Source organism: Scleropages formosus, chromosome 18, assembly GCF_900964775.1.
Source record: "Scleropages formosus chromosome 18, fSclFor1.1, whole genome shotgun sequence".
NCBI classification, from domain to species: domain Eukaryota; kingdom Metazoa; phylum Chordata; class Actinopteri; order Osteoglossiformes; family Osteoglossidae; genus Scleropages; species Scleropages formosus.
Window position 1 is genome coordinate 4412510 of NC_041823.1, and position 27329 is coordinate 4439838.

The 27329-nt window shown below is 51.6% G+C and overlaps 2 protein-coding genes across 3 annotated transcripts; one reads left to right on the forward strand and one right to left on the reverse strand.

The window, feature by feature from the left end:
- Positions 1-2034: 2034 nt before the first annotated feature.
- nacad (NAC alpha domain containing) lies at positions 2035-22659 on the forward strand. Of its 2 annotated transcripts, XR_003798315.1 has the most exons (10): positions 2035-2561; positions 7975-13080; positions 13315-13524; positions 13962-14050; positions 14738-14821; positions 15576-15722; positions 16319-16450; positions 16861-16983; positions 18165-18364; positions 22276-22659. XR_003798315.1 is itself a non-coding variant. In XM_029259907.1 (9 exons), exons 1-9 carry the CDS (start codon positions 2477-2479, stop codon positions 18177-18179), a joined length of 5991 nt encoding a protein of 1996 aa, XP_029115740.1. In that variant the 5' UTR covers positions 2035-2476; the 3' UTR covers positions 18180-18822. The 2 variants fall into 2 exon arrangements, 1 of the variants encoding a protein (XP_029115740.1); XM_029259907.1 differs by lacking the exon at positions 22276-22659 and having other exon boundaries at positions 18165-18822.
- glipr2l (GLI pathogenesis-related 2, like) lies at positions 19846-27050 on the reverse strand. The gene is made up of 5 exons (XM_018762740.2): positions 26899-27050; positions 23290-23398; positions 22908-23005; positions 22669-22746; positions 19846-20869 (listed from the first exon to the last, which is right to left on the reverse strand). Exons 1-5 carry the CDS (start codon positions 26909-26911, stop codon positions 20709-20711), a joined length of 459 nt encoding a protein of 152 aa, XP_018618256.1. The 5' UTR covers positions 26912-27050; the 3' UTR covers positions 19846-20708.
- Between the last annotated feature and the right edge of the window lie 279 nt (positions 27051-27329).

The window sequence follows — 27329 nt, forward strand, 5'->3', positions numbered from 1 at the left end:
TTCAAGACCCTTCTTCAATGCTGGGAGAGTTTCAGCAGATTTTAGGCACTGCAGGAATGTGAAAGAATCCAGGACTTAAGGAGTAGTGCTGGTCTAGGAACAGGACTTGTGTTGTGTTCAAGTTGCGGTCGTTGTGTTCAGGTTGCAGGTCAGCTCAAGGAGCTGAACCCAATATCGTTCTCCAAACATGTACACACACACACACACTTTCTGAACTGCTTGTCCCATATGGGGAGCCAGAGCCTACCCGGCAATGCAGGGCGTAGGGCCGGAGGGGGACGCCAGTCTGTCGCAAGGCACCCCAAGCGGGACTCCAACCCCAGACCCACCGGAGAGCAGGACCCGGTCCAACCCGCTGCGCCACCGCGCCCCCCTTCCGCACATGTATTTTATCATTAATTCTTACTTTTTTATTATCTTCCCGTTGCAGTCAATCGAGTCATATGAGATGCACAATTTTGCAAATTTACCATAAAGACATAATATCACACAAATCGGGTTTGACCGCTTTTGACCACGAGGCTGCACTTCAACCACAAGGTTGCATGTTTGACTCTGAAGGTCCATGAGTACAGCAAACAGAAAAGCAACACTGATCAAGTTAAATGTGTTATATGTTCACCAGGAAACACAGATTATTTTTTTATTTTTGCCACTTAGGTGACACATTTACCCATTCGCAAGGTACAGTATTGATTCAGGGTCAGGGTGGCAGAGCAGTGGCGGGAGTAGGATTCGAACCAGCAACCTTCCGTATCCCTTATTTCTACACTGTCCCATCTTCCGGGCTGGATGTGTGATGCAGATTCATAACAGAGGTGCAATGTGCACGCTGCCTTTTAGCTTTGTACCCTGTTTTTACACTGTTTGTTATGAGATAGTCTTTTGTTGCCGCAGCTGGATGTTTGAGATGCCAGCCTTTCGCCCACAGACCAGGCTGCGTAAGCGCTGTGTCTGCTGCCCACACGGTGCTGGAGAACACAGGCGTCTCTGTGTTCAGAGCGGGACGGTGAGACTCGAACCCGTCCCGCAGCCTCGGAGCACTGGGACGCTGGGGAGGGTGTTTGGAAAACCCCAGGTCTGGCGGGGAGAGGTGGGTAAGGAGCTCATGGAGAACAGATGGGGACACATGGCGGGTGGGGGGTTGGGGGGGAGTTGGGGGTGTTCCAACAAATCACCACATTCTGGGAAATGCAAAGCGAAACCACCAGTGGGAAAGAATAGGGCCCCCACCAGTGGGGGGGTGGGGGGGGGGTGCTGTTACTGCGCAGTCATGATGATATCTATCTATCTATCTATCTATCTATCTATCTATATCTATTACCCTGCTGTTATTGTACTATTGCTATAGTGTTACTGTTCTATATTACTGTACTTTTACAATAGTTTCTGCGCTACTACCACAGTGTTACTATAGTATTCCAGCAGTGTTACTGTACTCTTATGGGACAGCTGGTAGCGTAGTGGTTAGAGCCGCTGCCTTTAGATCCACATTGTAGTGCCCTTGAGCAAGGTACTTACCCTAAATTGGACCAGTAAAATTACCCTGCTTTATGAATGAGTCAATAGTTGTGGGCAAATTTGCACTGTAAGTCGCTTTGGAGAAAAGCATCAGGTAAATGTACTTTTAAAGTAGTGTTACTCTACTCTTACTGTAGTATTACTGTGCCGTTGCTTCGCTCCACCCAGGCGGTCATCAGCATCTGAAACCCGAGCAGCAGCAGCGACAGACAGCCCTGAGAGGTTTTCTAAGTGGCCTCGGCCCCCCGGACCCCCCCCCCCCCCCCCCCCCAAACGAACAAAGAGTCTCAAAGAGGGAGGGGGAGGGGTATGCTGGGGGCATGGGGGGGCTGAGCATCTGGTGGTCTGGCTCTCAGTCTTTTCTCTCCCTCTCTCGCTCTCTCTCTGCAGTCTTAGCTGCTTTTCTACAGATTTACTTAGATTTACTCTATTTACTTCATATTGCATTGTCTGTGGCAGTCTCCCCCCCTGTTCTCTCTCTCTCTCTCTCTCTCTCTCTCTCTCTCTCTCTCTCTCTCTCTCTCTCTCTCTCTCTCTCTCTCTCTCTCAAGCTCTGCAGTGCTGATCAGCCTCAGCCAATCAGCATGGAGACCCGGCTACCCCCTGCTGACATCGACGGCGGTGGCCCAATTGCAGGCCGGCAGATGGGGGGGTGTGTGGGGGAATGGGGGGTGATCAGACGGAGCGTTGCAGCCTGCGCTCAGAGTCGCCGCGGCCGCTGCAGCACCTTGGAGAGGGACGCGTACACTTGCACGGTGACCCGTGTACGCGCTCTCAAACTCCTACCCCCACCGAGACCCCCGTGAGCCGCGACCTCTACGTCAAGACGCTCCCCAGCCGCCGGCTCGGCCCCCCTCCCCGCTGCGGGAAGAGCCGGGGCGTCCTTCTTTGTCCTCGCGTGTGCCGTCCCCCTCCTTCACCTTGACGGTGCTCTGCATCGCTGGCGCCAGGAGCCATGCCGGGGGAGGCCGTCCGCCGGATCGCACCCTCGCCCGAGCCGACGGAAGCGCGGCAAGAGGACGCGGGGGTCCCGGGCCCAGGTAGGAGGGGTGGACGGGTGGGGGGGGGGGGGGGGGGTTCGGCGAGCAGGACAGGGACACGAGGGGGACGTGCGCAATGCAGGTGGAAAAGTGGAGTGGGGACAACTGGGGGCACCGGTAGGGAGAGGCCCGGAAATGAGACCGGACCCAAACAACACCGGTTCCATTAGACCGACCCCCCGCCATCCCTCGAAGCTCCACCCCTCAAGTAGTAGCAGCGCCCAGATGCTTGAAGTATGACACAGCAGAGACGGGAAGCAGTAGTGTGTCGCACTTCGGGATGGGACCGGAGGGTGCGTGACGCCGCTCGTCGAGATGAGAGCGACGGTGCGAACGCGTTCGGCGGGGGGGGCGAGGGTGGGCAATGGGGGGGGCTGCGGTGTCGTACATCGCAGTTCCGCTTTGCGCACGCTTCCCATCAAAGGCGCTCGCAGAAACGTTTGCCGATGCAAATTGCGTGCGAGAACCCCCCCTCTCGTCAGCCGTGCGCTTCCAGAGCGGACTCCTCCGTTTGCGTGCATGCGGAAGTTCCCCACCGCGGTAAACTCCTTCGGGGGAGGGACGGAGGAGCCGCGGACGCACCGCCGAGCGGATTTTGCTGCCTCGTCCCGTTTCGCCGTGGGAGGAGCAGAGGAGGAAGGGGCAGCCGAACACACGCAGGGTGGAAATTGAGCGCCGGTCTCGGCCTCATCGTGGTGCCTTTATGCGGGGCTGGAAGGGGTTCGGGGGGGGCGGGGGGGGGGGGGGTCCAGGTGGAGTCACCTCTTTGTGCCGACGGCTTCCGAGGAAAGCATCTGTAAGCCCCGGCATCGTCAGCATCACGCGAGGCACGATGCGCGCGTGCGTGCGTGTACGGTGGGGCTCGGCGGGCGGCAGCTCTGACGCAGCACAAACAAGTCGAGGCCCCGGTGACACCGAGGCTCTGGGAGGGACACGGTGCCAACGGGAGCCACGTGACATGTGCGGTCGCCTACCCCTCCGCGGGCGCGCCCTTACAGGGATGCTCGGCCTCCGCTCTTGGAGATGCGGGGGAGCGGTGAAGCACCGGGTACAATTACATAATGCTTGGCACCGTGTCCATGGCAACGGGCATAACAAAGCAGATGAAATATAGAGAGGTGAGCAGAAATGTAGCGGATGTCAGCAAATAAGAACATATGGAGCAACATGGTGGTTTGTGTGGCTTCGCTGCTCCTCTGTCTATCTATCTATCTAGCTATCCATCTATCTTCACCAGAGATGTACCCATGATTCACTTTGCCTTTTGCAATTCGCTTCGACTGCTATTCTTTCATCTTTGTTTTATTTATATAGATGTAATTTCTATAGAGCGATAACACATCCATCTCAATCCAGTGCAGGTGCAGAGGTACAGCGAAGAGGTTGGGGTTTGTGGGCCGGGGAGAATGGAAGCTGTGATCGTGCCCCCACCCCGCCCCCCCCCGTTGTTGTCCGCGCTGAGGGTGAAGTGCTGAGCTGGCGTGTCGGGCTGCGGAGGGGGGTGCGGCGGGGTGCAGGGTACGAGGGGGAGGTCGGGCAGTGCCCTCCGAGCGCTCCGCGGGCCCATCGGCGGCAAGGATGAGGATGAAGTCATCGCACGGAGCGCCCAGTAAGGGGGGGATGAAAGCCTGCGTGTTGTTCTTCCCGGACGCGTGGCGATCTGGGTGCGTCGCCCGTCAGCCTCTCCACCCAGTACGCGCTGACACCGGCCTCGGGGGGCTGACCGCTCACGTGCCACGACTCGAGCGAGCGAAGCTTGAGTAATCGAGTGAGACTCCTTGTTGCGGGGGGGGGGGTACTGCACTCCAGGTCCCCCAGTGAGGGTCTCAAGCCATTTTCTAAGTGATTTAGAAGCACGTTCATGCATTAGATTTGAAGGCAGAAGCTATTTAACGTCTGTATCGTTAATCTTGAAATTAAGGATGTGCATTTCTTACACGAAGGTTGTTGATTCAAGTCCTACTCCCCATTCCTGCTCCGGTACCCTTGATCCGGGTACTTACTCGAAACTACTGCAGTAAAATACCCTGATGCACAAATGGGTCAGAGAATCTGTCACACTGGATTATAGCATCAGCCAGATGATGATGATGATGATGATGATGATGATGATGATGATAATAATAATAATAATAATAATAATAATAATAATGATGGCACGGTGGTACAGCGAGTAGCACTGCTGTCTCACAGCTCCTGGGTGGTGCGAGAGGACGTGGGTTCGATCCCTGCTCAGTCTGTGTGGAGTTTGCATGTTCTCCCTGCGTCTGTGTGGGATTTCTCTGGGTGCTCTGGTTTCTTCCCACACTCCAAAGACATGCTGTTCAGGTTGCGTGACAGAGAGAGTGTGTGTGTTCCACTGATGTATGGATGAGTGACCCAGTGTAAGTAGTGTATCTAGCAGTGTAAGTTACCGCGGTGAATAAGGTGTGTGGGCTGATAACAATACATAGTATCCTTTGTAAGTCGCTTTGGAGAAAAGTGTCTGCTAAGTGAATAAATGTAAATAATAATAGCAATTAGTGTTCTTGGGGTGGTAATGAAATAAAAAAAATTAACTGACCCCCCGTGTCACAAAGGTGCTCACGAAAGCTTCCCCAACTCTCCAAAATGGCTGTCCTGCTGTCCAGGATATGATTCAAGCAGAGGTTCGAACGCACGGCACTGGCCTCGTGCCTCTGTCTATTGTGCCCATGGGGCTGCAGAATGGTGACAGGCTCACCCTTCTCGCTCTGGCTGCGTCCCCTGCCAGTGGCTGTCTCACACACACACACACACACCACGGCGCTGTTCCTCTGCTCCGTCACGTGTTCCTCTCCCCTCCTCCTGGGCCCTTTAATGTCTTCTGACCGTCCTGCTTTTCTCTCCGCGGCTCCTTTTTCTTCCTTCCTTTCAACCCATTAATTTCTGTATCGCTAATGGAAACAAGAGAGCAGATATTACATTTCGTGTGAGTGTGTGTGTGTGTGTATCTGTGCTGAGTGGCATATATATGCACTTGTAACGAGTAAATAATTAGTACAAAGAGCCTAGTATGTAACCTTAATATTGTCAATTGTCTTGGAGAAAGCTATTATTATTATTATTATTATTATTATTTTTATTATGCAGTTCCATCTTTTTACTGCCGTATTGTCACTAGCTGCCTAAAAGCACGTTCTCTATTTTGTGGAGAGTTTTCTATGAAGAACAGCACTTTATAATTCAAGTTTTTTACCATCTGAAGGAAAATGCCGAGACGCACATGTTTCGCCACGTTTCAAACCGATTCTTGCGTGCAGAGAGCGGGCCGTTGCGACGATGCGCGCTCATCAGCCGGGACTTGTTTGAAAAGGGGGCAGCAGGTGGCGCGGCGGTTCGAATGCCGCTCCTGGTCTAGTTCCCCTTAGCAAGGTACTCACCCTGAAGCGATAAAAGTAGAAGTGAAAAACGAGTGTAAGTAGTAAGCGCAGAACCGTAACGTTGCAAGTCGGAGAAAAGGGTCCAGCGGAGAAATGAACGTGAAGGAACGCCAGGAAAACAAGCTGCGCTTTCTTGACGGTGACATCATCATCATCAGCAGCAGCAGCCAGAATTTCTCTAGCGGCGGTAATAATAGCCTGCGGTGTCAGCGCGATAAATGTTTCCCCCCGTTTCAGGCTCTCTTTCTAAATACCGCGCATCTCGGGAGAAAACTGGGCCGTCGGGCTCTCGTTTTTCCGCCCGGAGGGGCCCGGCGACGCAGCGGGGCGGAACGCTTGGCCGAAGCCCCGCGCCTCCGAGATATCGAACCCGACACGCACGCTTCTTTTTCTCCTCAGAACCGGGTCCCTCCGTGGACTCGGCAGCGACCGCGTGGCGCCTGGCGATGGCGTGACCGCGACCTGGTCCGGAAGCACGCGCGAAGAGGCCTCTGTTCTTAACTCCCTCCTCGGCTCTCGGGGTTAAGGGCGAGGCCTGGAGCCAAGCCGCTGTAAATGTCCCTAATGAGCGTACCGTGGTCATCAAGTTCAAGACGACAGGGTTCGTCTCAGGGTGATGGAGCTCTTTTCCTGCGGTGCACGCGCCGCTATGTTTCCGCGATGACCGCAGCGTACAGGACGATGCAGTTGTTTATAAATGCATATTCACAGCCTTTGTATTTACAGTTATTTACATTTATTTGGTTATCAGACACTTTTCTCCAAAGCGACTTCTAATGAACTCTGTGTAGTGTTACCAGCCCACACACCTTATTCACCACGGTGACTTACACCGCAAGATACACTACTTACACTGGGTCACTCATCCATACATCAGTGCAACACACACACACTCTCTCTCTGTCACTCACACACTATGGGGGAACCTGAACAGCATGTCTTTGGACTGTGGGAGGAAACCAGAGCACCCAAAGAGTTACACTGCTAGATACACTACTTACACTGGGTCACTCATCCATACATCAGTGGAACACACACACACACTCTCTCTGTCACTCACACACTATGGGTGAACCTGAACAGCATGTTTTTGGGCATACCAGGCTAGCAGGTAGCGTAGTTCGCAGCTGCCAACTTCGACCTCAAGGAACCCGGGTTCAAGTCCCCCATCCTGCTGCGGCAGCCTTGATCAAGGTGCTCAATCTAAATTAACGCAGTAAAAATTACTTTGGACAAAAGCGCCAGATCAATGTAAATATGTCTTTCTCACCATCTTCGAGCACAGCCAGAGCGTCTTTAGCACGACAAACAGGGCATTGCCACTGGCAGGTAGTTACAACATGAAATATGATCACCTCTCTTTTATCTTCTCCTCTATCCCACTTGTTTCGCAACAGAGGCCATTAGCGCTTTCGCTGTAGTTCATGCAACCTTTAGCGTGATTGTGCTCGGTTTTTATAATCAGACATCCAGCTGATGTTCTTGCAGTAAAAAGGGTGGGTTCACAAGATGTGCAAAATGAAATTCGATAATTATGGACGGCACAGGAGAAAATGGCTGCGTGGATGCGTGGAGACAGGGGTTAAGCGCTCCTTCCACAAAATGGCGCTAATGGCAGGAAGTCATCCTTGTTCGGCTGACACGGCGCACGGCCTTTCGTTTCCACCTTCAGCGACGATTCGGTCACGCTTCATTAAACACATGATGGTTCAAAATGGAAAAATCGGCAGGGTCGTCATACCTACGGAAATGCATAATCCAGGTGACAAAAAGTTGTGAAAGTGCTACTTTCTATAAGAAGATAGATGTTTGAACGAAAGCCCGCTCGCTGTTTGTCATCGGGACAAGGAGATCCGTCCACCGTCCTATGGGAATAAAGTAGAGCGTGTTCTTCCACGTCTCTTAGGAGACGGCAAGTGCCTCCCGTGACAAAAATCTCATTAATGGCTGTTTTTCGCCTCTGCTGACATCATGAGTGTCTCTTACTCTCCTCCCCCCTCTTCCCTTTACAGACCTGACCGGACATGTTTCCAGCTCCTCCGCTTCCACCCCCAGCGACTGTGCCTCTACTCCATCCCCCAGTACCCCACCGCAGCTCTCCCCAGAATGCACTTCTCCGTTCGGTCCGCGGCTGCCCAAGGCCAAGCCAGGCAGCTCTGCGGTGCGGCCCCAGCCAGAGGGGGCGAGCAGCGACTGTAGTTTCGACGGCCGCCCCGGCACGGTCGGCCGACTCACGGGCAAGTTCGGCCGGGGTCCCTGCAAGCGCGGGCCAGTCAAGATGGAGAGGATCAAAGTGCTGACGGGCACCGAGGTGGAGAGTGACTTTAAGGAGCCGGAGGAAATAGACACACGGGTCGTGATGGGTCAGGAGACCCTTCTGAGGAACATGGAGGTCCAAAGAAACCTGCTGGTGGGGAAAACAACAGGACAGGAAGTCCCCAGCCTGGGATGTCAGGGTCTGGTGCTGCCCACAGCTCCAAAGGAGGAATCGGCCGAGCCTCCTGAAAAGGAAAAGCTGGACACTGGCCAGGACTGTCCTTCTGACACCCAGAACGAGTCACTGACTCCTAAGACGGAGCCAGAAAAAGACTCTGCACAGCTTCTCACCTGTCCTGTCCTGGAGCCCAAAGTTACGGATGCTGGATTGACTGACAGTTGCGGCCCTCTTGAAGGAGAACGGGAGGAGGAGCTGTCACTATCTCAGGGTGAAGTGCCTTCCTTGTCTTTCTCGGAGCCATCCTGTGCGGTTGACCCCCTTCGAGTGGGAGTACCTTCAGGTCTGGACCCAGATCTTTACTACACTGCCCCCTCCACCCCTATTAAGATGGCCTACTGCTCGCACCTTAAGCACCAGTGGTACCCAGGCTCACCTTGTTCTGGCCCTGGCTCCCCTACCGATGAATCCTCTGACCTTCCTGAGAGTGAAGGACTGTGTTCTCCCCCAACGTCCCCCTCAGGCTCCTATATCACAGCAGAGGGAGGCAGCTGGACCTCCTCCTACACATCCAGCACTTCCCACTCCTGCTCTCCCAACCTCATTGGGGAGGCAGAGCTGCAGGAGGCCCCCGCCTGCTACGTTGAGTCCCTCTCTGAGATTGGGGACGAGCTCGGCGAGGAGAGAAACAGCATGGACAAGGAATCCTGTCTCGATAAAGCCGACGGACCGGAAACACTGGAAAGCGGGATCTTTGCCGAGGGAGGGGACGGAGTAACGAGGCAGATGTGCCGGCCTCGGTGGGTAACCGAAGATCTGTCTCCTCAGAAAAGCAGCAGTGGCAGGAGCACATCTTCCCAGGAAGGGGGAGGAGAGTCTGAAGGATCTCTGGAACCCTCAGAGGAGCACGAGTCCACAGCGCCGGCAGCATTTGAGGATCCAAATCAGGGCCTAGAGCTGGACCTTAACGCCTGCATTTCTGAGCATTTTGCCGCAATGGGTACCCCTGTAGAGGACATCTCCCCAGAACTTGTGGCTTCTTTCCCTTTTGTTCACCGACAGACCACTGCAGCAGATACCGGGAGTCTGACCCCAGCTACTTGCTCTTCTGAGGTCTCTGACACAGACAACAATAGTCTCTACGGCGAGATGGCTTCTTCCCCCCTGCTGTTCCCAGGCCCCTGCAGAGACGATGGCCCAGGGGGAGACATGATGATACCTGCTTCAATGCTCCCCTTCCATACGAGCCTCATCTTCCAAGCTGACTCTATGGAGATAACTCTGTTCCCCACAGAGGATGAACCTGGAAATGATGTAGATGCTTATGCAGCTGGGGAGGAGGAGGGGGATGTGGATGAAGATGAAGATGAAGAGGACGAGGACGAGGTGAACGAGGTAGACGAGGAGGAAGAATTGGTGGAGGAGGAGTGTAAGGCTTTAGAAGATCCAAATGAGGAAGATACGTCTGCATCGTTCCTAAACTCCCTCTCAGAGAACTCCATCAACGAGGGTGTGGACGAGTCCTTCGCTTTCCAGGATGACACAGAAGAGTCCGTCGACTCTGCCTCCTACAACGGCGAGGAAGATGACAGGCTGTACAGCACGGAGAAGCATGCAGAACTTGCCCAGCAGTTCCCTGGTCCTAATGATCCACCTGGGTCTGCAGCCCCTTTGCAGCAGGACTCCTCTAACTGTGGGAGCGAGAGTGAAATGGAGATCTCCTCTGAGTCTTCAGATGCAAACCAAGAGTCCAAGGACGGTCCAACAACAGGTAATGCCAATCCTGCAGAGTCAAACCCTCCCATAGCATCTCCCAGTATTTACGTCCCACCAAACCAAAAGGATGAGAAAGAGCTGTTTTGCCCAGAAGAGGGCCCTTCACCTCACAAAGTGACCTTGAAAGATGAGACACCAAAAGGGAGTGCAGAAACAGCAGATGGTTCTGCTCAGGAACTGGTTGAAGCACCTGTTATACAAACTTTCGAAACAGAAGCCTCGCAGGCAGAAGAATGTGGTGGAAAAGGAGAGAGTCTTGCTAGAGAACAGCCTTTGATGCCGGACTCCAGTGACCTTATCAAAGAGCTCTCCTCCTATGTAGTCGGAGAAGCTCTTACAAGTAGAAGTGAGGAACTGAGTACAGAGGCTGAACTTGCTGATCAAAAAAATGGAAACAGTACAGAATTTCCAGAATCCACAGTAGATCTGGGTGAGATGGCCACCAATGACTTGAATAAAGGAGTTCCAGTGCTATCACATCCCAAAGATGACTGCAGCCCCAGCAACATACCCGTGTCTACAAGTCCCGAGGTTTCCTCCGAAGTCCCCGACAACCTGGCTTTCGCGACGGCAGACATCTCGACCTCAGAGTCCTCTTTAAATCAGGACAACTTGGCAGAGAATCAGCCGTGTACCGATGACATCAGTGCAAATCCCCTTAACGTGACCTGCACCACCTACAGCATGTTAGCCATTTCGCCAAAGAAAGAGAACTCTGAGGCCAGCGTTTCACAAAAGGACGCATCCGCTGAAGTCTGGGAGGCTGAGGTGCCACTCTCCCTTGGAGAGTGCTGTGACTACGAAGCAGAGAGCCTCCTGATGTATGAGGTGTCCCAGCCTACATGCGCCGAGCCTGTTTTCACTTCCAACATTAGTCCAGGTGATGCGGCGTTTGCAGACCAAGAGGATAACAACAGCATCAGTGATGTGCAAGTGGAAGCAGAAGATGCAGACGGTGGCTTGCTGGAGTCTAATTTGTCAAACTGGAAATCCATGGAGGAGATTTCAGAGGCTGGTGGAGGTGAGGATGGAAGCATGCATTTTCCAGAGGATGAGGATAGCAACCTTCAAAACCAGGAGAGCAGCATCCCGATGCACCATCCCGTGGTTGCCGAGGAAACTAGCACACCGAATGACCCAGAAAGTGACAGCTTGCTGTTTTTACCCACAGAGCCACCAAAATGTCTGCAATTCAACATCCTTTCAGAGGAGGAAAATGAAGACTTCAAAAATCTGACTCCAGCTGGTGAACAGGATAACGTAAACATCCGAAAGGAGTCTTTATCAAACATATCTGTTGTGGAAGCTGCACCTCAGCCGGAGACGACTGTTACGGCACCTGACACGGAGCCCTCGCAAGTTGAAGGTAACATTGAGGAAGAAAACAGAGTGCAGCAAACAAGTCCAGCAGATGTCAAAATGACCTTCCAATATCAACATCAACATCATTTTCCAGAAGATGGTGACGGTAGACTATCAGAAGTTGAAACCAGAACGGATGCTATTGACAAATCAGATGGCTCCGCTGTTGCAGCAGAAAAGAAACCTACACCTGTCCAAGAAACCGTCTGCAAAATGGAAAATGGCGCCAATGGTAACGTAAGATCATTGGAACATGAGCCTGCATTGACATTACTGGGTGGATCTTTTGGCACATTTAATCCCAGGAAAAGAGCAAACTTCTCTAAAATACAGAAGGAATCAGCAAGTGTTCTAGCTGCAGTGAAGAAGGACGTGGTGGAAAAGTTTATGGGCCAAGAAGGTCTTCAGGAAGCCAACCATTCAAGGAGTGAAGCCATAGAGGCTAGTGTTAGCAATGAGCTACAAAGTGAAGTTCAGGAAAATCAGACAAATGACCAACATGTCAGTGTACCAAAGACTGAAAGTGCATATGAGAAAAAACTGAGCCCAGAGAGTGAGTGCGATGTCCTTGAAGCTAAAGATAATGATGTAAAAACACTTCTTCTGGGCAGCGGTGAAGAACATTTGTCTTTGCCAGGGGAAGGTCATGTGCAGGCAAATATTTGTGTTGAGAAACCGCCTGAAAAAACAGTTGTCCCTGTAGATAAGGGGGAAGCCAAGGCCGAGGACACACCTAGAATGCTACATGAGCTTCAGAAGTTAGATGGTCCAGCAGTGAATAGTGCTGACTTTGAAGAGAAGGAAAAGGAAGCCGCTGTGTTTTGTAAAAGCTCATCGCCCTCTGGTTCCGCTGAAACTCGAGGCAAAACAGACCTTACTGGCCTGGAGGAGTCACGGGAAGAGGTAACTCCTCTTGACGACACCCGTCAAAAGGAACCAGTGGAGGTGAGCGTGGAGTCCATGAACGAGGCCATCATCGAGAGCCTTGGGAAACAGCGGAACCCTCAGCTGCAAGCAAGTGAAAAACACGTGCCTCAAGAAGCAGAGCAAGTGCAAAATGAGGACAAAGACGGCGGTGTCCACATTTCGGAGTGCTCTGCCCGCCAGGTGGAAGAGAAGCATTTATTGCCAGAGGATGTGGAGCCGGACAGCAGCGACATACAGGGGGCACGACCGGTTGGAAGCACAAAAGACATCAATGACAATAACATTTATGGTAGCCCCACCCCCTCAGCAGAGGACGACAGACCCCCCGTCCTTGGTAGCTCCGTGAGCGTATCAGACGAGGAACTTCCCACCCCCATCCAAGAGTCCCAGAGCGAGCTTGTCCATCCGCCTCTGCAGTCTCACCTCCCCACACCCCACCTCCATTCACACCCCGACTTCTTCTGCCCCGAGTTTCCAGCGCCCCTGGCCAGTCCGTCCGGGAGAAGCACGTCTCCCTCGGCTCGGTCAACTTCGGTACCTGTCCAGGACACCCGCCAACAGGTGGAGCAGCAGTCTCCACGCTCGCCAGTTCTGCAGCATTCGCCGACCCTGCTGAGAGGTGCGTGTATTCCTATCCAAATGAGACTATGACATCATCGCCCCTGCCAATAACTATGCCGGCTATGCCAATATAAAGGTATCGGAGGAATAAAGAACAGTAAAAATAAAAGGAAAGGCATGTGTCACGCACTAACACGGTGAACAGGACTTGTCTGTCATTGTCTGCAGAGAGGTAGTGTACTCAACTGTGTAAAGCCGAGGTGAAACGGTGTTTTTTACACTCTCCTGGCAGGCGGAGCAGAGCTGGAGGACTGCTGTCCGGCATCACGCAGAGAGCGCCCCCCGAGGGGCTCTTCGCACAGCAAGTCGAGCTCGTCCAGCGACAGGGAGCTTCCGTCCTCCCCCAAGCCCGTCAGCCCTGCCCCCTGTAGCGCTGAGCCGCACCCCCCGGAGAGGCTGGCCAATCGTCTCACTCGCTGTCCCATGACTTACAGTCCCAAAGGTAAAATCAGGGTCTCCCCACTCCTCCTGAAGTCTCAGCTAGTGGATCCGCGTGATTTACTGGCAGTCCAGCCCTTCCAGTGTTCCGGATTTAAGATCTGTGTATTTTATTGCATAGTGAGCGTATCAGAACCTGTAATTTTTTACAACCTGTGTGAAATGAGAACAAATAAAAATAAAAAGCGTTCTGAGGGATCACGCAGAGGAGTCGTCTTGAGGAGCGAATGAATTGTCAAAGGCACGAAGCGCAAGGTATCGACGCCAAGCCTCGAAAGCTACGCATGTGGAGGTTGAGGGACCCGCAGAAGCGATACAGATTATAGATACAGACGATGAGGGAGAGTGAGAGAGTGAGCATCATGGCCCAGCCCTGAACTTTGAAATCATTACATCAGCCTCTGTGTGTGTGTGTGTGTGTGTGTGCGTCCGCATCCTCAGTGGGGTCCTGTAACGAGTCAGACAGCGATGGCTCCGTACCTGAGCTGGAAGAGCCAGATGGCCCCCTGCTGAGAACCCCGGACACCCAGGTGCGACACCCATTATTGCATGTGGCAAAACAATAATCCTGAGGATCGCTAAGGGCGTAAAGTTCTCCTTAAGCAAATACGCATGTAAAAAGCACGTAAAAACATACGTATATACATTGTGGCGTCAGCAGGGGAGAAGGAAAAGTTTACCTGTATCAGCAGTCGGAGTGCACATCATTCCAGAGTCACCTTGAAATCCTGCCAGGCACTGTGCTTTTATACCTTTTCACATTAAATATCAGTTTTATTTTGCTTATTTCACTAACAGTCCACTTAAGGTGACTTCAGAAGGTCTGCTTTTAAGTGCGTGTATCATGGTAGACGGAGAATAAATGAATATTTAAGTGCGTGTCAGAATGAGACGAAACAGTAGGAGCCGGTGTGTGTCGGCTCTAGACCTGTTGCTCTGAGCCAGTTGGTTTACGGCGTAAATGAAAAATCCACATATTCACATTTAAGTGGTTTTGCTTAAAAAAAAAAAAAAAAATGTTGCTAAGCAACAGCTGTAAATAACGTGGGCTGTTAAGATGAAGCAGACATCCGAATGTGACACTGCCTGCTGTACAGAAACGATGTTTTTAGACGATGTATTTACGTTATGATTTTCAGTGAGTTACCTCTAAAATGTTCACTGAAAAAGAAAATCACGATTTTTGACTGACCCTCCCTCTCTCCTGCCGCCTTTAGTCTCAGCTTTCTCACACAGCGCCCTCTGCTGACGACTCCATGAATAAGGCCAAGCAGAGCCGCAGCGAGAAGAAGGCGCGGAAGGTGGGTCGCCGCCAGGCCGGATTAATCGATCGCAGAGCCAGTACCGCATAACACGCGCGCGCACACACACACACACACACACACACACACACACACACAGACTGAAACTGCTTGTCCCATGCAGGGTCGTGGTGAGCTAACCCGGCAACACAGGGTGTGGAGATGGAGGGGGAGGGGGAGGGGGCACACCCCAGACAGGACACCCCAAGTGGGACTCGAACCCCAGACCCACCAGAGAGTAGGCACAGGCCAAACCCACTGCACCACCCCCCCCCCCTCCCCCACCGCATAACCCATAGCACTCAAATCTGAATCATTCTGGAGTGTTCTTTTTGTTTTACAGTTTTACTATTTAACATTTATCATATTACCGTTTACTTTTGATTATTGTATTATGATGATGATGATTTACTTTTAACAGATTGTTCCTTATTATATTATTCCCCATATGTATTCATCTCTGCCTTTTTACCCCATTACACACTACTTGAACGGTTTGTCTTTGGTTCCTGTGGTATGGGCTCCTACAGAGAGTTCTAGAATGCAAAGCACCTCTGAAATGGTAATTTTCCACAGAACCAGCAGTAGGAGGTAAAAAAACCTTGGTTAGCTTTTAACAATATACTGAAAAGAAAGATTTTGGGGATCCACTTTTTATGCCTTTTATGGCTGCCTGGATGGGTAAATTCGGTCTTTTATGATACCTTGGCTCTAGTGTGTGCGCGTGTGTGTGTGTGTGTGTCCGTCCCTGTAGGCCATGTCCAAACTGGGGTTAAGACAGATCCATGGCGTGACGCGCATCACCATCCGCAAGTCCAAAAACATCCTGTTCGTCATCACCCGTCCCGACGTGTTCAAGAGCCCCGCCTCAGACATCTACATCGTTTTTGGGGAGGCCAAGGTGAGGCAAAGGACACGGCCTTCTGGGATGGAACAAAGCTACTACTACTGTAACTCCAGGTTTGACGGGTGCCCCCCACTCGTGAAATACTGTACTTTTCCATTCATCCATCAATCTTTCATAAGATTTTTTCAAACACAGGGTCACAGTCGTCAGAAACATCCATCCATCCAATTCCAATAACCGTTTGTCTTGAGCAAGATTTCGGCGAGCCACAGCCGTTCCCAGAAGCACTGGGGTGCTAGGCTGTGGTGGGGGGGGGGCTACCAGTCCATTGCAGGGTAGCCACACATGCATATGTTCACAGATTAATGGGAATTTAGCATCACCAGTCCACCTAAACTGTGTGTCTTTGGAATGTGGGAGGAAACCAGAGCACCCTGAGGAAACCCACGCAGACACAAGGAAAATGTGCAAACAGGCAATCTATACAGTGCTTTCGAAACACAAATGATACCGTTCTGTCCTGCCAATAAAGCCATCTGAGCTGAAAACCAGGACCCCTTTGCGGTGAAACTTGGGTGTAATGCATAACAAGAAAATGCTCTCTGTCTCCCCCGTCTTCTCCTCCCTCCCTTTGTCCCCATGTCCCCCAGATCGAAGACCTATCCCAGCAGGTGCACAAAGCCGCCGCAGAAAAGTTCAAGGTGCCCCTGGAGCCGTCGGCCCTGGTCCCGGAGAGCACACCGAGCCTGAGCATCAAGGAGGAAAGCGAGGAGGAAGAGGAGGTGCCTCCTTCTGTTGTTTATTTCATCAGTATTTTAGCGGAAAAGGTCCCATTGGCATTAAAATATACGAGGGTCAAAGAAAAAGTGTCTGCAAGGATGTTTGAACTTTTTTATAAATATACTGCAGATACTTTTTGACTTTCCCTCATATTTTGCTAAGGACTGTTGGCCCAGCCAACATCAAGTAAATGTCACCAAATGAGGAATATAACACATTTCATCATAAAATAGAGGTCAGAAATGATAGGAGAAATCAAAAAAATACATCAGCAGCCACTGCATACAGTATTATTATTATTATTATCATTGTTTTTATTATCATTAGCACACAGTGGCTGTCGGGTTGCTGTGTCTCCTCCCCTTTCATAACCCCGCCCCCTGACTTTGACCACGCCCCTCCGTGGGTACAGGTGGATGAGTCCGGCCTGGAGCTGAGAGACATTGAGCTGGTCATGGCTCAAGCGAACGTCTCCAGAGGGAAAGCCGTGCGGGCGCTGAGGCACAACAAGAACGACATCGTCAACGCCATCATGGTGAGGGGGCGTGGTCTCGGTGATGGAGGGCGGGGTCGAAAACAACAGTCTCAGCGATGAATTCAAGAAACTCACAAAATAAACCCATGGAAGGACCAGGGTGCATACTGCGAAGTGGCATTAAGGGCTTTGTGAGCTAAATTATCAGACTAAATTATGAGACTCTGTCGCTATGGCAACGAGTGACCACAGCAAAAGTGACTATGGAAAAACAGAAGAAAGGATTTTTTTACAATGTTATTTAAACTGTGGAATCTGGGCATTTTTCTGTTGCTTACACTGTATGTCCCGGGTTCTACCCACCTTCCGACATACGCCATCGCATCCCACCCCATCCCACCCCATTCCCTGTTCTCTGTTTCAGATATGGATTTTTTTTCCATGTGACCCCAGGGGTCTTGGCAGCTCACGGCACTTTACCGTTAGCTGACAAAATACTTTTCTACAAATCCTACAATCTAATATCCGATTTCACTCCTTACCGCTAGATAAACATACAGCTGACTTGGTATCTGCAAATGAGAAATGTATTCATGTTTAACGTTAACGTTTATCTTACTCAGTGCAATTAATGTTAAGGGCAGCAGGTGGCGCAGCGGTTGGCAGTGTCGCCTTCCACTATAAAGGCAGCAGCTTTCAGTGTAGTACTCTCGCTCAAGATACTCACCCTGAATTGGTACCGTAAAAATGACCCTGCTGTACAGATGGGTAAATTGTAGGTATGTTAGCGTACAAACCTCACTTTATAAATTGCCTTGGGAAAGTTGTCAAATAAATATGTAAATGTAAAAAAGGAGCGCTCTTCAAAGTATACCCTCCGGTCGCATTCCGTGTTTGCTGATAGTTATTAAATTCACATAAACTATTGCCGTTCCTCGAAAACATGTTTAATGACCCGAGCGTAGCACCGTATACTCATACGCGGTAAACATCGGCCCCCTGGCGGGACTTGTCGTGTGCGTCGCCCCCACCGTAAGGGCTCCGCTTTGAATTCATAGTCGGTAAATTATGAAATGTGAGCGTGAGAGCCAGCACCGGAATCTGTAATGCAGCCTTAGACCCGGAAGATAAAATAAAGCGACGTATCATTTGAATTCTTGGCAGGAGATCACTAGGTGTCTTCGCTGATTATAAATGTTCCTTAACCATCTCTCTCTCTCTCCCCCCCCCCCCCCTTCTAGGAGCTGACCATGTGAGAGGATGGGGGTTATGCCTGTTTCTTGCACACACACTCACTCTGCGTGGCCCCCTGACCCCCCCAACCCCCCACCCATGGCTCATGCACACTATAGACCCCCCTGTATTGCTGCTATGTTGCTTTCCCTTGTTCCTGCCGAATAAAGAGTCCACAGTAACCGGAGCGGCTCCTCGCACTGTGTGGGTACGCGGCCCTTCACCGTCGACGTGTTTGACACACCATCACACGGCTGTACGCAGGACAGGATGGAGGCAGTGGCGCCCCCCATAGGTCAAACTCTCTTTTTACAGCATAGTTATCATATATTAATGGTATAATACAGCCTGATCGCCACTGCTGACACACGCTTTCCACGGACATATGCGTTGTAGTAAAATTCATAGATCAGCTTGGACTTCACGATGCCATGACTTTCTCCTGTACAATAAATGAGTCCTAATGCCGCTCCCACAAAACCCGAATACAAGATATTTCACGAGTTCTTTTTAAAACCACTGTTTGTTCCGTATTTTATGTTAAAAATTAACATGTTGTAAAAAAATGAGGTATATTATGCTGCATCAGGTACCTCATGCCCAGGATGTTTAAATGCCCGGGTGGTGTAGTGGTCAGAGCTGCTGCCTTTGAGCTAAAGGACCGTGGTTTGAATGCCGTCTCCTCCTGGCGTACCAACCGAGCAAAGAACTTACCCTTAGCTGATGTAGTAAAAATTACCTAGTGAGATAAGGTTCAGTCAGTGCCCACTAGGTGGCGGGTCTGGGGTTTGAGTCCCGCTTAGGGTGCCTTGTGATGGACTGGCATCCTGTCCTGGGTGTGTCCCCTCCCCCCTCCAGCCTTACACCCTGAGTTACCGGGTTAGGCTCTGACTCACCGTGACCCCGCTTGGGACAAGCGGCTTCAGCAACTCTGCCTGTGTGTGTGTGTGTGTGTGTGTGTGAACTGCCTGGAACCAACATACTGACACACACACACAGGAAGCCAACCTAATATGACTCATTTGCAGCTGTGTTTGTAAATGTGATCCAGTTACTTAAGTTAAGCCCCCTATCCTGTAGCTGTAGGGTTAGTGTACAAACTTCTCCATATAAGTTCAGATATTAAGTGTCAGACAAATACACACACACACACACACACACACACACACACACACACTTTCTGAACCGCTTGTCCCATACGGGGTCGCAGGGAACGGGAGCCTAACCCAGCAACACAGGGTGGAGGGCAGGAGGGGGAGGGGACACACCCAGGACGGGACGCCAGTCCGTCGCAAGGCACCCCAAGCGGGACTCAAACCCCAGACTCACCGGAGAGCAGGACCCGGTCCAACCCACTGCGCCACCGCACCCGTCAGATAAATAGCAGCTAAAAATAACTTGAACAAACAAAACTCTCAACTTCACCCTCATTATAGTCTTTATTGGCTGCACCTGGTGCTCATGGCCCCATGACCAACTGCTCGGAGGTACAGCCATCAGTCTGGGCAGCTTGGCATGGCCACACACACACACACACACACACACACACACACACCAGCTGTGTATTTTTCTCCAGTTCTACTTCTGATCCAGTACTGTGCAAGCATTTATTTTACCAGAACACAAAACGCATGATTTTCCATTCGAAAAGGAGCCACAGCCAGTTATGAATAAACTGTCATCATTTTTATTGCACAGAACATGTTGCTGTATAAAACTGTTAAACACATTACAAGTTAACAGTGTGATGATACAGAAAGTAAGGAAGCAGGAGGCCAGTTGCTACAGTGACGTGGCCACAGTCCTAAAATATTAATAAAACATGAATACAAATATAACTGTTACAGTCAGTTGATAAGTGTCGTTTCACAAACAGGAAGCGCAGGTTAACAAACGCGGCAGAATATTTTATTAAACTGTCACACCCTCTCCGCTCATTACTTTCAACAACACGGTGATACGAGTCAAACGTCCAGTAAAATCCTCCCGTTGCTAATGCGTTGACTTAGAAATACATTCGTACGAGTTAACGCCCATGTTTGCAAAATATGACTCTTCGCATAATTTCCCGCAGCATTAAAAGCGTAAAAGGGTTGTTTTTGGACTGAAATATGGCAGTGTGAAAGTTAAATTCGGACAAGTCTCCTTCGGGCCCGAGTAGTGTACCTATTTTTTTGGCCGGTAAACAATACGGCGTAGCGAGATGTAACGAGAGCACAGAGCCCTGCATCTGATACATCAACGCCGCAGAGCTTCGGGGACCCATCCATTAAATGTTTGACTGATACACCAGGCCGCGCGAGAAAAATCAGACGCATTTCATAACGGCACCAAGCGTCCGACGCCACCGAGGCCTCGATGGGCTGAAGCGAACCGCTCGGCCGTGACAAAACGGTCAAAATTCCCTTCAAGATTACAAACTGCAGATGCAGGAATGAACAGTACAATGCCACAGTGGTGCCTGGTCTCGTTAACCCCTCATTTAACACTCTACGACCTCATTAAGCCCCGCCCCTCCCCGCAGCCAATCAGAATGCGCGGCACAGTCCGTGTCAGTTTCTCGGCGGCAACACGTTGGCCTCGAAGTGGCCCTGGTTGGTGATGTTGCCCGCCGGGAAGTAACGCGCCACCACGAAGGTGGAGCCGTCGGTGGCCTCGGCCTTCCCCACGCCCAGCTTCTTCGTACTGCGCCACACCATGGCCGTGAAGTGTCCTGCGGGGGGGGGGGAGCGGGCTGTTAGCCATGTCTAGAGGTGGGTCATTTTTACCGTATCAGTTCAGGGTAAGTACCTTGATCGAGGGTACTGCAGCAGAAGGTGGGATTTGAGCCTGGGTCCAAAGAAGGCCACTAAGCACTAGTCCACCTTCCCCACAGTCAACATCCAGGGACAAATCGGTCAAACGAAGCTTAAAATTCCATTTTTTTTTGTGTCGGTCGTCCACAGGATGGGTACATTTTACCGTTTCACCTGTACCGTCATATTTTGCAACATGTCCAAAAAACAAAACTAGACAAAAATAAACTTCCCAAAGAGAGAAAACGGTCCCCCCCGCCCCCCCGAAACACACAGTACAAACGGGAATTTTTTGTTATGTCTTCGTTTCTGACAAACGTAGGCAGTGTCTAGCGAGAAAAGGATTCCCAAACAAAAGCGGATGATGCCTGTCGTGATGTTTCCTTATTGTGATGGTGCTGCTCCTTTTCCATCAAATTACTTAATATTTTATCTTAATTTATTATCCACCTGTCTGTGGGACCATAGGAGCGATTCTACTTCTCCCAGTATAACAATTTAGACAGACTACCTGTCCCAGACAGTTGGTAGGGACCATATGGTATCGTGTCTCATATATATAGATATGGACTGACAGACTATGGTAGGACACATCAGAGCCAATAAAATAAAACTAAAAATTTGGTTCAAAAATTTAAAAAACAGAACTAGGCGAAACCAGAGCCGGCACGATGAGCAGAGTGTTGCTTGCTGGGAAATTTACTCTCACGCAAACCTATGCCGAGTTATTTCAGCCAGCTGTAACTCCAGCCACCAAGTGCCAAAACTGCCGCGTAGAGAAACATTCAACCGGACCGCGGCCGCCCACTGGCTAACGGGGGATCGAACGCAGCCGACTCTCCGGGCTCCGATCGCAAACCCGGCTGCGCGCTGACCGTCCGAGGAAAGTCCCTCGTATGGAATGAAAGAACCCACACGCCAACAAGGGGAACGGTATTGACCGCGCAGAGCGGAGCAAACCGCACGAGGCGGATTTCACGCATGGGGAACCAGTTCTGGTGTCTCGGCGAGAGACGCGTATGGCGGGGCGCAAATTTCCTGCCTGCGTCTCGTCAACGTCCGGCGTGCGCGGCCAGCACCCGTAGCCGGGGCGAAGCGACCGCCTGCTGCAACCGCTACTCGCTGCCGTCACCGGGATCTAAATATTTATATAAGACAACCGCCTCGATGGCCGCACGTAACGAAAAAGCGCCGAGTCGGACCAACGCGTCGGGAGCGGGATGGGGGGGCAGATATGTAAAAATAAGATATGAAGGGAGGAGGGGGGTAGAGGAAAGCTGCTACGATATGTCCATAAATCACCCCGTGTATCTTTCGGATGCAGATGGTTTAGGGGAAGGAGATCCCGCCCGGAGCTCGAAGCGCGACGTGTTTCGGCAGTGACTCACTGGGGGCCTGGAGCTCCCGGGACCTCAGACTCCGAAGGCCTGAGATGACCCCCGACCGCAGGTCTCGGTGAGTACCGCACCGCGGTATCCCGGCCTCGCTGCGCGGTAACAAAACGAGGGACGACCCGGCCGTGACTTTGGCGCCAAACTCAAGGAATGCGGCCCGTACTAGGGCCGTTTCGTGACTCAAAGCAGAGACGCGTCTTCACGGACACGATACATCTGCGCTGCGTGCGAAATACGTCTCCGTCTGCTCCGAGAAGGATGAGCTGTGCGTCGAGTGGCCGTGACCCGAACTGTGACGCTCGCCAGTCGGGACGGTGTCTCACCGGTGCCGGAGGAGAATCCCGGACGGTTGTAGTTGTAGTTCTTCACCTCGTTGTACCAGCGATCGGCAACATCCTTCCCTGTGAAGATCGAGAGGTCAAAGGTCAGCTGCTCAACAGGGATCCCCATCCGCCTGGAACCCCAGGAAGTTCCTAAGTAATAAGGACACACACGGCGTGTGTGAATTCGCTCCCAGGAGACGATGCGGGCCGGCCGCTGGGACTCGAACCACGGTACGCACCCGACTGGTCGTAGGACGCCCACGCCAGGTTCTCTCCGCAGCTCCCCCTGCTGGCGCTGTGCTTCAGGATCCTGGTGCTGGCCAGGCTCTCGGCATACCTGCGGGGGTAGCGGGGGTGACAGTGAGCAGTCAGCAGGGCCACACGCTCGCCTCTTTCTCCAGCGTGGCCCACGTGGGTTTCGCTGTACGGCTGACCGGCGTGCGGAAAGCACCCGAATCTCCCGCCGCCGCTGATCGAGAAGCAATTTTACCGCAGGAGCGATGGGTCAACGGGCACCTCAGCTTCAACTGCAGCGATTCAGCAGTTGATGTGGGGTTGGACGACGGAAAGGAGGCGGAGGGGTGCTGAGGGTGGGGAGGGCGGAAGGAAATGCTGGCTCACCGGGTGGCTTCCCTGCTCAGCTTGCTGCTCAGCTTGAGGGGCGGCGCTTGGTGTCGCCTACGGTACTCGTTGTGGCTTCTCAAGACCTCCTCAGCAAACTGCTTGGAGGCTGTTGAAAAAGGCAACAGCTACTGCCTTTGGAGCCAAAGGTCACAGGTTTCAACTCGAGCAATGAAAGCACATGTTAATTTGAGGTGAGCGTCCACCCTCCCTGCTGACTGCTCATTAACGGCACCATCACACCCATCATCAGTACCCTGGATCAAGACCCTTACTGCTACGTTACAAAATACACCGTAAGTCACTTTGGATGAAAGCATCAGGAGAATGAATAAAGAAATGTAAGCGCTCATGTGTTGTTCTGAAATAATTTCATCTTTGGTCATTTATTGCCAGCTGAGGAAAGGAAAAAAAAAAACCCAACTGGGCCACCAGGTGGTACAGTGGTTAGGTCTGCTGCCTGGAACTTGAACTCAGATTCAAAAGTCACCCCATGCTGTAGTACCCTAGATGAATGCACTTACCCTGAACTTATAGAATAAAATAAAATTGCTCTGCAATATAAATGGATAAATCAGTGTATTTAGCTGAAAGTACAAACCAAACATTGTAAGTCTGCGTCAGGTGTAAATAACTGCTTTCCCAGTGCAGGTTCGTGGAGGTCCAGACCCAAAGGATGTGACACCAGTCCATAGAAGGGCAATCTCATGCACGTTCTCACACACACACACGGAGCAATTTTAGGTCACCCGTCCACCTGAAAAAGATGTTTGGAGTGTGGGAGGAAACCAGAACACCTGGAGGCATCTCAGAGAAACACAGCAGAACATGCGAACTCCACACCGACCGAGGTTTCAGCCCCATCTGAACCCAGGAGACACGAAGCTCCAGAACTACCGTGTCGCCCACACATATTATTCCCACTATTATTAATTCATTCACGTGATGCCATTTTCCAAAGCAGTTCACAGCGTTAGGGTTTTATGCTAATTTACACTAGTTTATCCGTTTACTCATCTGGGTAATTTCTCCTGTACCAGTTCAGGATAAGTTCCTTGATCAAGGGCATTACAGTGGGAGGGGATTCGAACCCAGGCCCCCACAGTCCGAAATGCCTTTTACACACCGCGAGAAGGTGAAACACAGACAGCTCCGAGGGGTCTCGTACGTAGGTCCTCGCGACAGACCCTCGGCCAGGCGCCGCGAGGAGCCGTTCTCCGCCGAGGGGCCGCGTGCGGCCGGCGCCCCCGTCGGCAGGCCGCGTGCAGCCATTCGCGTCCTCGTGGTTCCTGCGGCTGCTGCTGTCAGATGTTGCCTTGTTCTTCATGGGGGTGATAACAGAGCCACGCAGGAAGCTGCTGGTGGTGTCGGCGCAGCGGGCGGTGGGGAGGAGTACTTCGGACGTATCCCGTCGCACCCACCCGCACCCGTCACAAAAACCCCCAGTGTCTCGGCAGATGGGGCGCCGGCGTCCCACCGGTGACATCAGCCGCTGCGAAGCAAAGCGAGGAGGAAGGACGCCGATGCAATGATGATTAGTCACCGTAGCGAGACGCGGCATCGGCGGTCAGAGCGCGGCGCCGACTTCCTGCACAGCTACCCGGAGATGTAGCGGTTTCTCGTCTTCGCGCTGTAGACCTTAGTTTCCGACATGTCGGTGGACCCCGAAGGTGATGACGACCCTTAAAGGTTACCATCAAAGAGCCGCCGGATGGAGAGACGCCGGTTGCAGCAGCAACGGGACCATCGCAGACTGATGAGCGTTGACACCAGTAAATATCCGAGCGTGACGTCCGTGTCCTTAGGTCGCGTCTGGGCCAACTGCACTAAAAGTGCCACGGTGGAGGGCAGATGGGGTTGCGACCAAACTTTAGCCACAGAGGCGCCTCACGCATGCAGTGGTGCTCGAAAGTACGTGAACCCTTCAGGATGGTCATTGTTCTTGTATGAAATATTAAACTTATGAAATCTAAATATTAGATCTTAAAATACACACCTACATCATCTGAAACCACTTGTCACATAGGGGGTCGCTGGGAGGGGACACACCCAGGACGGGACACCAGTCTGTCGCAAGGCACCCCGAGCGGGACTCGAACCCCAGACCCACCGGAAAACAGGACCCGGTCCAACACGCTGCACCGCCACGCCCACCTCAGATCTTAAAATAAAGCTATAAAATTAATAAATGACTTATACCCCTCATTCTACTTACCTGCTTGGTTGTAACCAAAGCAATTTGGGGTTCACTTATTTTTGCACCTGCACTACTTTTGTGTTTCTAGCACACACGCGATTTCCTCTAAAGCAGCATATGGAATCGGTCATTACACACCTATTATATCAGATGACGAAGACTGATTCTCGTGAAATGAGAGGCTATACGGCGAACGCATCTCCGTTACCATGGCGACACCCGAGCCGCAGCTTCCTCCTCTGATATGACCGCAGGAAGACTTATACTAAAAGGTTCTGTGGTCCTTAAGCGGAGTTCAGGGGATGGTCGTTCTGTCAGGAGTGCTTCACCATGTAATACTGCAGCTCTCTGCTTCTAAACATGCGTGTTCTGTTATTCTGTAGAATGTTCTAGAAGCCCTCAAATATTGCTTGGATGCCTGCATTGTTAATGTTAACTGGAACACACCATTCATCCTGGGTGGGGAGAAAAGTACTCGCCTACTTATCTCTCTCTCTCTCTCTCTCTCTCTCTCTCTCACACAAGGCCTGCTCCTCCCATCCCCCGCCACCCAAAAGTTCATTCAGGAAGAGTGCGGGACACAGCTGTTTCCTCATACGAAGGTTTGAACTGAGAGCTTTAGAACCCAGAGACTTGTAGGTGAGGAGCGGGGATGTGACTCCACAAAGCACCGGGGTCACGGGAGGTCAAGCGCAGTTTAACGCCTTACCCTTCCTCTTTTCTTCTAGACTCCTTAGGCACACGTTCCGCCGCCACGGTTTGCCTCCGATAACTAATCCTACTTCATCCCTGGGTTGTTTTTCCAACAGCGGCTCATTATTATTGTTCATGAAGAAATTATACGTCACAGATGATTACCTGATCGCCTTTTAACCGACTTCATTCCTCGTCATTAACACGAGTTCTACACTATATGGTCTATAGACCTAGATTTACCTACAATGATGCTACTGGTAAGTTTGTGTGTGTGTCTTTCTAATAGTGTCACTCATTTCCTACAGCCACATTTGACCACACAGCGCAGGGGTGCAAAATGTGAAATTCAGGAAAACCAGTGATGGGCGAAGATGTGTGTTCAGATGCCCGGTGTGCGTGCAGGACATCGCGAAGCCATATGGTGGTCAGGCCAAGAAAACCATGTTTATGAGAGTAAATCTCATAATGGACCGACTTTGAACGCAGCTCAACCCGAGAGTGAAAATAAAAGAGGAATGATCCACACAGGCTCCGCAGCCAAGCAGCTGACGAAAGGAGTGTGTGTGTGTGTGTGTGTGTGTGTGTGTGTGTGTGTGTGCGAATACCAGCACCAGCCTGCCCAGGGACAAAGGGGTGAAACAGCTATAAAGAAGAAGTCGGGCAAAGAACTCCACAGCTACGCTGCACCCTGACGAACGCGGGTTCGACGCACTTACCCGACTTGCCCATCTCTCCGTAGAAGCTTCTCTCCTCCTTTGGTGCAGTTTTAATTCCCAGGAGCCTCTGACTAACAGTCGGTGTCTCCTGACTGCAGCTCCTTCCCCACCCTCTCTCTCTCTCTCTCTCTCTTTCTCTCCTTCTCTTTCTGTCTCTCTCTCACACACACAAGGAGTCTGCCCTGCTCCTGCTCAACAAGCTTGTTTTTGTTTCTCTCACCCTACTTCTCTCTCTAACTCACACTCACACACACTCGCTCGCTCTTACAGCGCAATCCCACCTCTGACTGCAAGGAGAGCCCAGCAAACACACGCTCTCATGACATCATCGCTCAGAGAGCCGCCTGCCCTTATATGGGATAGAGATTCCTTCTCCGCTGGAAACTGTGAGCTGGAACAAGGACCTTACAAGGGCTCTGCGACCCCCCCTG